General features: G+C 50.5%; 1 protein-coding gene across 1 annotated transcript in view; it reads left to right on the top strand.

Moving 5' to 3' along the window:
• RNF207 (ring finger protein 207) overlaps nucleotides 1-14,774 on the top strand; it is an 81,120-nt gene that overhangs the window by 19,443 nt on the left and 46,903 nt on the right. Inside the window, exons 5-6 of the mRNA XM_075839459.1 lie at nucleotides 1,679-1,823; nucleotides 9,023-9,104. Of these exons, the coding sequence (XP_075695574.1) occupies nucleotides 1,679-1,823; nucleotides 9,023-9,104 (227 nt within the window). The remainder of the gene's footprint in view (nucleotides 1-1,678; nucleotides 1,824-9,022; nucleotides 9,105-14,774) is intronic.

Below are 14,774 nucleotides of genomic sequence, written 5' to 3'. Positions count from 1 at the left end.
GGAGTCCACACTGTTTAGCTCAAGGAGGATTGTCTAGACTGGAAACAATTGTAACAAACTCTCATCTGGAAGAAATATTCGGTAAATAAGAATGTACCTATTCACAAACAGCAAGCAGTGATCTTGGAAATGTCTGGGAATTGAAACACAAGTATATTATAGAGTCTCATAGCCTTTTTTTATACAATGAACAGGATTTCCCCTTTAAGTTACCGGCACATACTATTAAAATTCAGAGACGTATCCAGGCTCTCCTTCGCCTGGGGCAAAGGTTCATCTCGCTGCCCTAGCCCCTTATCTACATGCCCTGGCCTAGGCAGAAGGGCTTTTTGGCACCCCTTGGGCACATGCCCTACCAGCCCCCCGCCCATAGCTACACCCTTGACTATTTATCTAATAAGTCTCCCTCTATTTGGCTATGACTTACCTTGTGGAGTGCACGTGCTGTATGGCAGTTATAGTCCTAGTATATGGAGTATTGGGGGGCACTAATCTGGCAAACTGCGGGAGATAAGACAACAAGCGTCCTACACTCTCCCCATCCACTACCCCCTCAACACAACTCGACTCCTCTGCTCGGCACTCGACTCCTCTGCTCGGCTGTCAGTCAATGTTTAATTGAACAGTCTTAATTCAGCGTGTGTCTCTTCTAATGACCTGCGGTGTAGGAAAAGTGTCACCTTCTTAGTGCCCTCCAGGTCGCTCTCATGAAACGAGAGTGCCAAGTCGGGTTACATCTAGTTTGGGTATCATAACTAGAGTCCCATAGTGAATTGGATTTATGACTATAGACTGCTAATACTTCATGGGTGCAGATCTGTCCAGGCATGGGGCTCCCTATATCAGTCTCTCAGGACTTAGATACTTTATACTATTGGGGAACTCCGCTCCTTCCAGGATATAGCTGTGACCTCAGACTTGTCTCCATCTCCCTCCTCACAGCTGCCCTTGTTACATGCAGTCATGGCCTCCTAAATGTAATTAACTGAAATAATCTGTGCTGCTGTGGGAACCTGCTTCTTATACTTACAGTGTGTATCCTCCATATTACTTCCATTCTCCTTCTCACATCATGACACTATCCCTGTCACATATAGCTCTGTTCTCATTAACATGAGTGGACAGTGGTCACTACCTCCTCCAAAATCAACACACTCATCTCCTGAAATATTCTGTGGTGCTGTGGACTTTGATCCTTCCTCTCTCAGTCTGTGACCTCTCATTTGTCTTTATGTCCCACATTACTTTATAACATTCTGTCACTAACTCAATCACATGAGTGGACAGGTCACTTCCTCCCACAAAATCAGCACACTCCTCTCCTGGAATAATCTGTGCTGCTGTGGACTTTGATCCTTCCTCTCTTAGTCTTTGACCTTCCATTTGTCTTCATTTCCCACATGATTTCATAACGCTTATTCTGATGCTAACTTAGCCAAATGAGCGGACAGGTCACTGCCTCCTGCAAAGTCAGCACTCTGCTCTTCTGCTGCTGGGAACAACTGTAATAATATTGGCTACAGGGTTTTCTATCTTTGGCCACTTAGCAGGTTACATGCAGAGTATATTAAGATGCTGCAAGTGATAATATCAGATGTTTTCTGATTGGATGAGTAGGAAGTTATATATATATATATATATATATATATATACACACCTATTATACCTCTTGTTCTAGGATGGAGATATGATGTATTTTTGCAACACCTGCAATCAACCCCTGTGCGTTAAGTGCAAAGATGAAACCCATAAAGCTAAAATGTTCTCCTCTCATGAGATTGTGCCTCTGAGTAAACGATCAAAGGATATTCACAAGAAATGTGGTAAGTATGATGTCATACCGGCACTTAAAGTGACAGTACACCTGTTTTAAAGATCCATTCTGCACAATTTGTATGATTGGCATGTAGCCAAACACGATCAAAGAGGACTTCCCCATATAATTGCCCATGGACGTGTATGAATGTCTATAAAGATAATGAGGGGGTGGGGTGGAGGGGAATGTAGTGGTGGGCAAGGGTGTAGATGCCATAGAGGTAGACCATCCAACTGCTATGAGCCCCTTGGAGAGAGAGGGGGCACAGCACCTGCTTGTCCCATCCCTTTAAATATTGGGTGGTGAGAACTTGTGCAGGACTCCTTCTACAGAGGAATTCCATTATTATAAAGCAGCGGGTAAGGAATTGGCTCAAAGGTCATTGAAAGGGGGCGGAGGGGAAAACAAACACCAGGGCCAGGACAAGAAGTAGGCGTTGTAGGCGGCTGTCTAGGGTGCCATTGAGGAGAGGGGAACAATTTCTGAACTAAAAAAAACAAGGAAGGAGATGTCTTGTTGGACAAAGATTAGTAGGGTAGAGCTTAATAAAGGAACTCTATCACTAAAGCAAAAGTGGATAAATTAAAATATAACTTTTATTAAGAGTGCAATAAAAATAGTGCCACTCAAAAAATATATTGTGACTGATATCCAATCACTGTTAGCTGAAATAATGCCTATCCTTAATACCTTCCAAAGGAGGCAAATAATACTGGGCCAACATATATTGGTCCAGCAAAGCGTAGTCAAAGTCTTAGGCCCCATGCACACGACCGTAGAATTTGGCCGTAATTACGGCCCATTCACTTTTATTGACCACGGACACCTTCCCGCATTCATGGCCGTGTGCATGAGGCCTTAGGAAGATGACTCCCTCTGTTTAATAGACTGACGTTCTATCTCAGATTGCTGAAACCTTCCTGAACAGCTAACCTGGATTGTCTGACACAATGTAGCAGAAACATGTATTTCAAAAGGTATGTTCACACGAAAAACGGCTGTAAATTACGGAGCTGTTTTCAAGGGAATACAGCCTCTGAATTTCAACCTTTTTTTAAGCATCAAACGTTTTTTGATGCGTTTTTTGCGCCAGTTTTTCTCATTGAATTCAATAGGCAGATGTTTGGAGGCGCTCAGCTTCCGGTTTTTTTCTGATGTTTTTCGAGGCGTTTACGTCCTGCAAAATGACTGAAAATAAGCCGTGTGAACATACCCTAAAACACGGATATTGTGATAGAAGGAAACGAAGTAACAGCTGTGTAGACATGAGTAAAGCCAAAGGATACTGTAGATACACTGCCTATGATTGGGTAATATCCACAGCCATGTGCTATATATCTCCACACTGCTGATGACTTCGTGTGCGCAGTGTCTGTTGTGGTTCAGAGTATAAAAATCATACACTCGGTTTAATAGAATAACATCATTGACTCAAAGCGTTTCCCCCTCTTTAGATTTTAGAGGGATCACCAGGAGTTGGACATATACCGACTAGAATTACACAAGCAGTAAAAACTGCTGAGCTACTGTTAGGGATCTGCCAGGTACTACGTCTAGGTATACTCCTGGGATTAATCAATCCACACCTGAGGCCAGACCTTTTCGACTGACACCATCTCCCACCAACCAGGGTGGCAGGCTCAGGAGTGGGAGAGCCTATCGCGGCCTGGTCAGTCTGAGTTAGCTCTGCCCCCTGTCCTTTATTACCTGCTGTGTTCTCCTCCTCAGTGCTTGTAATTCTTTTGGATTCCTGGCCCCACTGCTGCTTGCTCCAGCCTGCTTCTGCCGTGCTTCTGCCTTGCTGCTGTTCTGCTTAACCCGCTTTGCTTTGCCTCCGGCTTGCTTGCTCCTCCGTGCTCACTTGGGTATACTCCACTTCATCCTGGTCCTGACAACTCATTCACCGCTCCGTTTCCTCTGCGTTCCGTGGGCTACTGCCCCTTCCCTTGCGTGTTCCCTGTTTGTTCTCCCGTGCACTTAGACAGCGTAGGGACCGCCGCCCAGTTGTACCCCGTCGCCTAGGGCGGGTCGTTGCAAGTAGGCAGGGACAGGGCGGTGGGTAGATTAGGGCTCACTTTCCCTTCCTCCTTCCTGCCATTACATAATTACAAGCCCCTTACCTAGTCTACCATTTCCCCTACGCTGACGCTATCATGGACCCCCTTGAGACCCTGACCCAGCAGATGCAGGGCCTCTCCCTACAGGTCCAGGCCCTGGCCCAGAGGGTCAACCAGGGTGACGCTGCTGTAGTAGTTCCCCTCACCTCACCTCTAGAACCCAACCTCAAGTTACCTGACCGGTTCTCAGGGGACCGTAAGACGTTTCTCTCCTTCCGGGAGAGTTGCAGACTGTATTTCCGCCTTAAACCCCACTCCTCAGGTTCCGAGAACCAGCGGGTGGGTATCATCATATCCCGACTCCAGGAAGGGCCCCAAGAGTGGGCCTTCTCCTTGGTTCCTGACGCCCCTGAACTTTCCTCTGTTGATCGCTTTTTCTCTGCCCTCGGACTCATTTACGACGAGACTGACAGGACTGCTTTAGCCGAGAGTCAGCTGGTGACCTTACGTCAGGGTAGGAGACCGGTTGAGGAGTACTGTTCTGATTTTAGAAAGTGGTGCGTAGCTTCTCGGTGGAACGATCCGGCCCTAAGGTGCCAGTTTAGGTTAGGATTATCTGACGCCCTGAAGGATCTGCTGGTTAGCTACCCCTCTTCTGACTCCCTTGACCAGGTTATGGCCCTAGCAGTACGACTTGACCGACGTCTCAGGGAACGTCAGCTTGAACGCTTCAATGTGCTCCCCTCTGACTTTTCTGCGATCCCCCCCGAGGTCCCGTCTCCTCGCCCCTCCACGGAGGACTCGGAGGTACCTATGCAACTCGGGGCCTCCATGTCCCCTCGACAACGTAGGGAGTTTCGCAGAATGAATGGTCTCTGCTTCTACTGTGGGGACGACAAACATCTTCTGAACACCTGTCCCAGGCGCAAGAATAAAAAGCCGGAAAACTTCCGCGCCTAAGTGATCATCGGGGAGGTCACTTGGGCGCACAGGTATTTCCCGTTAATGTGAAACGCAATAAAATTTTGCTTCCCTTTCAGGTCTCGTTTGCTGGCCGATCTGCCACTGGCTATGCCTTCGTGGATTCTGGCTCATCTGCTAATATCATGTCTGTGGAATTTGCTATGTCTCTAAAAATGCCTTTTATTGATTTACCTTATCCTATCCCTGTAGTAGGTATCGACTCAACTCCCCTTGCTAATGGTTATTTTACTCAGCATACTCCTGTTTTTGAACTCCTGGTTGGCTCCATGCATTTGGAGCAGTGCTCTGTACTGGTGATGCAGGGATTATCGTCTGATCTGGTATTAGGTCTTCCCTGGTTGCAGTTGCATAATCCCACGTTTGATTGGAATACTGGGGATCTCACCAAATGGGGTAGTGAATGTCTTATGTCATGTCTTTCTGTTAACTCTATTTCTCCCCGTGAGGAGGTAAACACGCTTCCTGAGTTTGTTCAGGACTTCGCCGATGTGTTTTCTAAGGAGGCCTCCGAGGTGTTGCCCCCCCCATAGAGATTACGATTGCGCCATCGATTTGGTGCCTGGTGCCAAGCTTCCTAAGGGTAGGATATTTAATCTTTCATGTCCTGAACGTGAAGCTATGAGGGTGTATATCCAAGAATGCCTGGCCAAGGGTTTCATTCGCCCCTCGACTTCTCCTGTAGGTGCTGGCTTCTTCTTTGTGGGGAAGAAGGATGGTGGTCTTAGGCCGTGCATTGATTATCGTAACCTGAATAAGGTCACCGTAAGGAACCAGTACCCACTTCCTTTGATTCCGGATCTTTTTAATCAGGTTCAGGGAGCCCAATGGTTTTCTAAGTTCGATCTACGGGGGGCATATAACCTTATCCGCATCAAAGAGGGGGATGAGTGGAAAACTGCGTTCAACACACCCGAGGGTCATTTAGAATACCTGGTCATGCCCTTTGGGTTGTGTAATGCCCCTGCTGTCTTCCAGAATTTTATTAATGAAATCCTGAGAGATTACCTGGGTAATTTTCTTGTTGTGTACCTTGATGACATACTGGTGTTTTCCAAGGACTGGTCCTCCCACGTGGAGCATGTCAGGAAGGTGCTCCAGGTCCTTCGGGAGAATAATCTGTTTGCTAAGACTGAAAAATGTGTCTTTGGGGTACAGGAGATACAATTTTTAGGGCAAATCCTCACTCCTCATGAATTCCGCATGGACCCTGCCAAGGTTCAGGCTGTGGCGGAATGGGTCCAACCTGCCTCCCTTAAGGCGTTACAGTGTTTTTTAGGGTTCGCCAACTATTACAGGAGATTTATTGCCAACTTCTCCGTCGTCGCTAAGCCTCTTACGGACCTTACTCGCAAGGGTGCTGATGTCCTCCATTGGCCCCCTGAGGCCGTCCAGGCCTTTGAGACCCTCAAGAAGTGCTTTATCTCGGCCCCCGTGCTGATTCAGCCCAACCAAGAGGAGCCATTTATTGTGGAGGTTGACGCATCCGAGGTGGGAGTGGGGGCCGTCTTGTCCCAGGGTACCAGCTCCCTCACCCATCTCCGCCCCCGTGCTTACTTCTCTAGGAAGTTTTCGCCCACGGAGAGTAACTATGATATTGGCAACCGCGAACTTCTAGCCATTAAATGGGCTTTTGAAGAGTGGCGGCACTTCCTGGAGGGGGCCAGACACCAGGTAACGGTCCTTACGGATCACAAGAATCTGGTTTTCCTAGAATCGGCCCGGAGGCTTAATCCTAGACAAGCTCGGTGGGCACTATTCTTTACCAGATTTAATTTCTTGGTTACCTATAGGGCTGGGTCCAAGAATATTAAGGCTGATGCTCTGTCACGTAGTTTCATGGCCAATCCTCCTTCCGAGAAGGATCCTGCTTGTATTTTACCCCCTGGTATAATCGTCTCTGCCACGGATTCTGATTTTGCTTCTGATATCGCGGCTGATCAGGGTGCAGCTCCCGGGAACGTCCCTGGGGACAAACTGTTTGTTCCCCTGCAATACCGGCTAAGGGTACTCAGGGAAAACCATGACTCCGCTCTATCTGGTCATCCTGGCATCTTGGGCACCAAACACCTCATTACCAGAAACTATTGGTGGCCTGGGTTGCCTAAAGACGTTAGGGCTTACGTCGCCGCTTGTGAGGTTTGCGCTAGGTCCAAAACCCCTAGGTCCCGACCTGCGGGCCTACTACGTTCCTTGCCCATTCCCCAGAGACCTTGGACCCATATCTCCATGGATTTTATCACCGATTTGCCTCCATCTCAGGGCAAGTCGGTGGTGTGGGTGGTAGTAGACCGCTTCAGCAAGATGTGCCACTTTGTGCCCCTTAAGAAGCTACCTAACGCCAAGACGTTAGCTTCTTTGTTTGTGAAACACATCCTGCGTCTCCATTGGGCCCCAGTCAATATCGTTTCTGACAGAGGGGTACAATTTGTTTCCTTATTTTGGAGAGCCTTTTGTAAAAAGTTGGAGATTGATCTGTCCTTCTCCTCCGCCTTCCATCCCGAAACTAATGGCCAAACGGAGAGGACTAACCAGTCCCTGGATCAATATTTAAGGTGTTTCATCTCTGACTGTCAATTCGATTGGGTCTCATTCCTTCCCCTTGCTGAATTTTCCCTGAATAACCAGGTCAGTAACTCGTCAGGGGTCTCCCCGTTTTTCTGTAATTTCGGGTTTAACCCAAGGTTCTCCTCCGTTTCCCCTGGTTGTTCCAATAATCCTGAGGTAGAGGATGTTCATCGGGAACTGTGCACTGTCTGGGCCCAGGTGCAGAAGAACCTAGAGGCGTCCCAGAGCGCACAAAAGATTCAGGCGGATAGTAGACGTTCTGCTAACCCCCGGTTTGTCGTCGGGGATTTGGTCTGGTTGTCGTCCAGGAACTTGCGCCTTAAGGTCCCGTCCAGGAAGTTTGCTCCCCGATTTATTGGGCCTTATAAGATCATTGAACTCCTCAACCCTGTATCCTTCCGTCTGGAGCTGCCCCCATCCTTTCGCATACATGACGTCTTCCATGCCTCCCTCCTTAAACGCTGCTCCCCGTCCTGGTCCCCCTCGAGGAAACCTCCTGTTCCCGTTCTCACCCCTGAGGGGGTGGAATTCGAGGTGGCCAAGATTATGGACAGTAGGATGGTCCAGGGCTCCCTCCAGTACCTGGTCCATTGGAGAGGGTACGGGCCGGAGGAGAGGACTTGGGTACCTGCCCGTGATGTTCACGCTGGGGTATTGATCAGGAGGTTCCACCTTCTCTTCCCTACTAAACCGGGTCCTCTTAGTAAGGGTCCGGTGGCCCCTCATAAAAGGGGGAGTACTGTTAGGGATCTGCCAGCTACTACGTCTAGGTATACTCCTGGGATTAATCAATCCACACCTGAGGCCAGACCTTTTCGACTGACACCATCTCCCACCAACCAGGGTGGCAGGCTCAGGAGTGGGAGAGCCTATCGCGGCCTGGTCAGTCTGAGTTAGCTCCGCCCCCTGTCCTTTATTACCTGCTGTGTTCTCCTCCTCAGTGCTTGTAATTCTTTTGGATTCCTGGCCCCACTGCTGCTTGCTCCAGCCTGCTCCTGCCGTGCTTCTGCCTTGCTGCTGTTCTGCTTAACCCGCTTTGCTTTGCCTCCGGCTTGCTTCCTCCTCCGTGCTCACTTGGGTATACTCCACTTCATCCTGGTCCTGACAACTCATTCACCGCTCCGTTTCCTCTGCGTTCCGTGGGCTACTGCCCCTTCCCTTGCGTGTTCCCTGTTTGTTCTCCCGTGCACTTAGACAGCGTAGGGACCGCCGCCCAGTTGTACCTCGTCGCCTAGGGCGGGTCGTTGCAAGTAGGCAGGGACAGGGCGGTGGGTAGATTAGGGCTCACTTTCCCTTCCTCCTTCCTGCCATTACAGCTACAGCCCTGATGGTGGACTCCGGCTCCTGGATGTGTGGCCTAAACTGATTCTATTCAGTGATAAGTTCATTAAAGTAGTGTCCATTCCATACCTGACACGCTCTATCGGGACGGGTGCACCTCACCGAGGCGGAGGCACCATTTCAGTTTCAAAATTAGTTGCGCCCAATGACCCAATATGATATAAAGCAGCCATGAAATAGTAATATCTTCTGTTTTATAACTGAAACATTAATCAAAAAGTAATGGCAACTATTCCTAAGTGTCCAAACTTTGTTACAGCCTTACACGAGGAGCCCTACATTATGTTTTCCACAGAGAAGAAATCTATGCTTTGTATCAACTGTTTCCGGGATATGCAAGTGTAAGTGATATATTCATGCTATAGCAGATATGGAGAAAAATATCTATCTATCTATCTATCTATCTATCTATCTATCTATCTATCTATCTATCTATCTATCTATCTATCTATCTATCTATCTATCTATCTATCTATCTATCTATCTATCTATCTATCTATCTATCACACAAGTAAATGGTGACAGCACACTTAGAACACCAATGTCATCAAAGCCACTAAATATAAATAAATATGCATTGCTGCTAAATCTACTTACAATAGGGAGGTTCTTAGTGCACATTTTGATCAAATTGTGTGAGCCCACCTGCCACGACAAGGCGACATCTATGAGGTGGGAACCTACTCTGCACACACACCCAGAACTTGGACTATCTATCTTGACCTGCCTAGGTAGAGTCGTGTGTTAACCTTAAACCATACTATCCCCCACCCCCATTTAGTAACGACACATGACACCGAGGTTGGATGTGAAATGGCCACAGCAGCCGTTTATTAATTTCACAGTTTTATAAAAACAATTTAAATCCGAAACATTCGGATAACTAGTTAGGAATCCACCAGAGAATTCCTCCTAATAATTCACATGACCCAACATGGGTCAGAATCATAAATAACAATTAAACGTTAACATTAACCCGAGCAGAGGAAGTCCTTGAAGCCCCTTCAGATGTTCCTTTCAAGAACACACCGAATTAGCCATCTGCAAACCACTAATTACCTCCAGCCGTAAACCAGCTCGGAAGCACCGTTCACCTCTGCAGATGGCTCCAACCACTAGAAGTCCACTTCAAGGGGATAACACCCGTTGAAGCCCTCAAGTGATATACCGACCACTAGAAGTCCACTTCAAAGGGATAACACCCGATGAAGCCTTCAAGTGACATACCTTCTACCAGAAGACCACTTCAAAGGGATAACACCCGATGAAGTCTTCAACCATGTACCTTTTTTGGGGGACGCATACCCCCGATGCGACCCCCCCACCATTTTGTACTGACTGGCCTCAAGGACTCCCCCCGCCACCGCGAAACAGGCCTTGACCACCTTAAGCCTGTGAGTTCCTCCACACCACCACCGCCCTTTCTATGCCTTCTGCTATAGCCAAGCTCCAAATATCAATGCCAACCTCGGTCAGATGAACCCCGTCACTCCTCCAGAAATTCCCCAATCCTGACTCCAAATCCCTATGCCTCACGCAAATGCCCCCGTTCTTTGCCACAAAACGGGACACCGCCCGGTTAACTTTTATCCGAGCTTTATTGACTCTCTCCACCGATCTAGCTAACCGCCAATGCTTCCTTGGGACTATGTCCGACCACACTACCACCAACTTGGGATAAGATACCCACAAACACAACAAATCATGTTTGATATCCCGCACCAACTCACGAAAAGGGCGGACTCCTAAGTCATTCCCACCCACGTGCAACACTAAAACCTCCGGAACCCTATCAAGCCGCACATATGTCTGGAATTCCGCCAACACCCTGTTCCACGACATACCTCTAAACCCCAGCCAATGCACAACCGCATCCTGTCGCGGAATGCGCAACTGGCGACCATCCGGGCGGACGTCCGCCCTCAAAGCCCCCCAGTGCACGTACGAATGACCCATCAACCACACCAGACAAGGAGGCGAATCTGAAACGGAAAACACAGTTAGGCACCACCATATAACATTTGCAAGCATAAACAACAAAATTACAACATATGGGGGCGGACATAGGACTTAAACCTTTTTGACTCCCAACGACCAATACGCCTCACCCCCTCATCATCCAACCCCCAGCGCCCTGCTTCCGTTGCTGCGCCAATCCGGAAGGAATGAGATGAATATGAGCCTGCCGCAACCCCAACCGCCGTCAAACATTTTTTAAAAACAGCTCCAAACTGAAACCTGGACAAGAACGACCCGTCCACATGACGTAACAAAGGCAAATCTGGAGACCCCCTGTTTTTTGTAAAACCCCGCATGCACTCTACTGGGCACATGACCGACCCCGGGAGAGCGAACAAAACTATCAGTTTTCCCTTCCCTAATTGGTCAGTTTTTGATCTACGCAACCATACCTCCAACCGATCTGCAAAAAGGCTCACCTCCCCAGATCTCAGCCCCCCTGCCTGTTTAGTACTTGGCGACACCAACTCACCTATTCTAAATGCTCCGAAGAACGCCAACGAGAAAGCCAACCGAAACAAATCCATTTCATCTGAAGAACGACATACCGATGCCAATGAACCGCCCAACAAGCCCAGCAAAGCAAACGACACCGGCCTTCTACTATCCGCCTCCACCCTACCTCTGCGCAACCCCTTCAAAGCCTGCGATACCAGAAATTCCTTCGATACATCCCGCAAGCCCCGCAACTTAAGCCCAAACGCCACCGCGGATATAAACCGGTTCACCTTCGCTACTGAAAACCCCCCCTCCCAGGCATCCCCTAACCAATACAAAAGTGCCACCAACCTGTCTCTATCCGTATTAACATCACCCAACTCTCTTACCCACTCCTCCCACTGCCTCCAACAAGCAGCATAAGCCCTCCACGTCGTGCGCGCCAAAGACCTTTGTAACAGCTGCTCTACGGGACCGATACCAGATCCCATAGATGATCCGGACACGCCAAACCGAGACGTTCCGCTCCCGGGGCCAATTGCCGAAACCGGTCCCACTGCGAGCGAGAAAGAGCATCAGCAACACAATTCCGTACACCCGGGACATGCACCGCCACCACCCACGCGTTCAGCGACAAACACACCAACACTAAATGTCGCAACAATTGAACTACCGGAGGAGAGGACGCCGTGATGTTATTAATGGCAAGCACCACCCCCATGTTGTCGCAGTAAAAACGGACCTTCTTATCCCTGAGCCTGTCCCCCCAAATGGTAGCCGCCACCACGATGGGAAACAGCTCGAGCAGGGCCAGATTCCGCGTCAATCCACTGGACACCCAGCTAGCCGGCCATTGACCTGCGCACCACGGACCTCCCCCGTAAGCTCCAAAGCCACCCGCCCCAGCCGCATCCGTGAAAATATTCAGATCACTCGTATCCTGCGCTGGGGCCATCCATAGCGAGCGACCATTGTACTGGCCCAAGAAGTCATCCCAAACCTGAAGATCAGCTCGGTGCTCCTCCTTGAGCCTCACAAAATGATGCGGCGCCCGCACTCCCGCCGTTGCCGCCGCCAACCTTCTACCAAACACCCTCCCCATCGGCATAATCCGGCAGGCGAAATTCAACTTCCCCAGCAGCGACTGAAGCTCCCTCAGCGACATTTTCTTCCTTCTACAAGCCCGTCGCACCTCCAGCCTCAAAGCACCCAACTTATCCGCCGGGAGCCGACACTCCATTGCCACCGAGTCAATTTCGATTCCCAAGAAACAAATCGTCGCTACCGGGCCCTCCGTTTTTTCCGGCGCCAAAGGGATCCCAAAATCCCTCGCCACCTTCTGCAGGGCATGAAGCAAGTTACCGCAAACCGGCGAACCCCCCGGGCCAACGCACAAAAAATCATCTAAGTAATGGATCAACGAATCGACCCCGGATACTCCCCTCGTTACCCACTCCACGAAGCTACTAAACGCCTCGAAGTATGCACAAGAAAGAGAACACCCCATCGGAAGGCACCGATCCACGTAAAAGGCCCCATTCCAAAAACAACCCAACAGCCGTTGGCTTTCTGGATGCACCGGCAACAACCTGAACGCCGCCTCGATGTCGGTTTTTGCTAGCAGCGCCCCCGGACCCGCAGCCCGCACTAACCCCACCGCCTTATCGAATGAGGTATAAACTACGGAACACAACTCGTGATCAATCCCGTCATTTACCGACGAACCTTTGGGATACGATAAATGTTGAATCAAACGAAACTTTCCGGGCTCGCGTTTAGGGACAATACCCAAAGGGGACACAACTAAATCTTTCACCGGCGACTCCACAAATGGCCCCGACATGCGCCCCAACGAAACTTCTTTTAACAACTTTTCCGACACGACTTCCGCATGCAAGTAAGCCGATTTTAAATTTCTCCGCGTAACCGGAACTTCATAAGGAGGCGGAGGAATAACAAAACCAACACTAAACCCTTCATAAAGCAACTTAGCTGCCGCCCTATCCGGATACTCATTTAGATAAGGGGCCATCCTTTCCACCCTCACCGGCGACACCCCCTTGACCAGCCCCGTGCTGGTTCCCGGACCTCTTTTTCCGCAGACATTTTGCCGCCCCGTGTGATGCCCCATTACACTCGGAGCACACGTGCTTGAACTTGCACGTGGCCCCGAACTTGCACTGGCCTTCATTGAATTGCCAGCAAAACCCCGCCTTTCCCCCGCCGCTTGGTCCACTCTGACTAGTCTGGCCTCCCTGGCCACCGCTCCCGGGAAAGGGCTGCCTAACCGGAGCCGTAACCCGTAACCAGAGAGCAATATCCTTCTGGTCCCACCGAATCGCCGGCCGAACCGCCTTCCGCTGACGGAATTGCTCATCATATCGCAGCCACGCCTGACCCCCATACGCCCTATGAGCCTCCCCAATAGCATCAAAATAACAAAATAACGCCGAACAATTTTCCGGCGCCTTTTCCCCTATCACACTAGCCAATATGGCGAACGCCTGCGACCAATTAACGAACGTCTGCGGGATAAGCCTATACCGCCGCCGTTCCTCCTCGTCCTTTTTACTCTCATCCCGCTTGCTCTTATCCAAATTGAATTTAGCCAGCGGCAAGAGAGAAAAAATTTCAACATATTCATCTTTCCAGATCCGATCACGCACCTCCTGCTTTAAATGCGCCCCCAACGGACCCTCAAAACAAACATACACCTCCCCCCGAGCACGATCGTCCATGCGCACTCGATCGCCGTCCTTCTGTGCCTCAGTCTGCACCGACACCGCGACCGCCTCTCTAACCGCCACCACAGGACGCGCCTGCAACGATCCCACTTCCCTGGGGCCTTCCCAAACTACCGCAGGGGACACTTCCGTTACTACCGGCGCCGCGGCCCTATCCAGGCGCCCCACCAGCTCCCGTAAGCAACCCACTAAATCTGCCAAACCCGCTCCGTCGCGTCCGCCCGCGCCACTACCGGCCCCCGATGCTATGCTAGCAGCCCCCCCGCCGACACCCGACATAAAAATCGCTGGATAAGACAATAATGGAGTTATACACTCACCGGGCTGCACAGGCGCTGTGTTCCCGTCAGCCGGACCATCCTGACCTCGACGATAGACGTCCAGTTCACCTTCCTCCAGTTCTTCTCTCGCCGACGACTGTCCCTCCCAACGACCTCTTCGGAAAGGGGATGAGGACGCGCTGACCGATGGGCCGGCAACCTGCCGCCCGACCGCCGGGACCCAGACTTCCGACCGGACCTGTTGCCTCGACGTCGCTGCAGATCTAGTCGTCCGTCTAGACGATCCTGACGAAGCCTGCCCCCTGGCCGGAACATCACCATGCGGGGCGGCCGTACCTTGCTCTCGACATCTTCCATCTGATGGGGGAGGGGTGACAGGGAGCCCGGCCTGCGACTCCCTGCTTACCGCCGGACCCCGTCGCGGCCTGGGATTCCTGCCAGGACGCAGGGCCTGGGAAGGGGCGGTCCTCCCAGCTGCCTGGCCTGCAGCGTCCGGGATCGGGCTCCCTCTGCGACGCCGTGTCCGCGG

This window comes from Rhinoderma darwinii, chromosome 10 (assembly GCF_050947455.1).
Source record: "Rhinoderma darwinii isolate aRhiDar2 chromosome 10, aRhiDar2.hap1, whole genome shotgun sequence".
Classification (NCBI taxonomy): Eukaryota; Metazoa; Chordata; class Amphibia; order Anura; family Rhinodermatidae; genus Rhinoderma; species Rhinoderma darwinii.
This window is presented reverse-complemented; position numbering and strand designations above follow the sequence as displayed.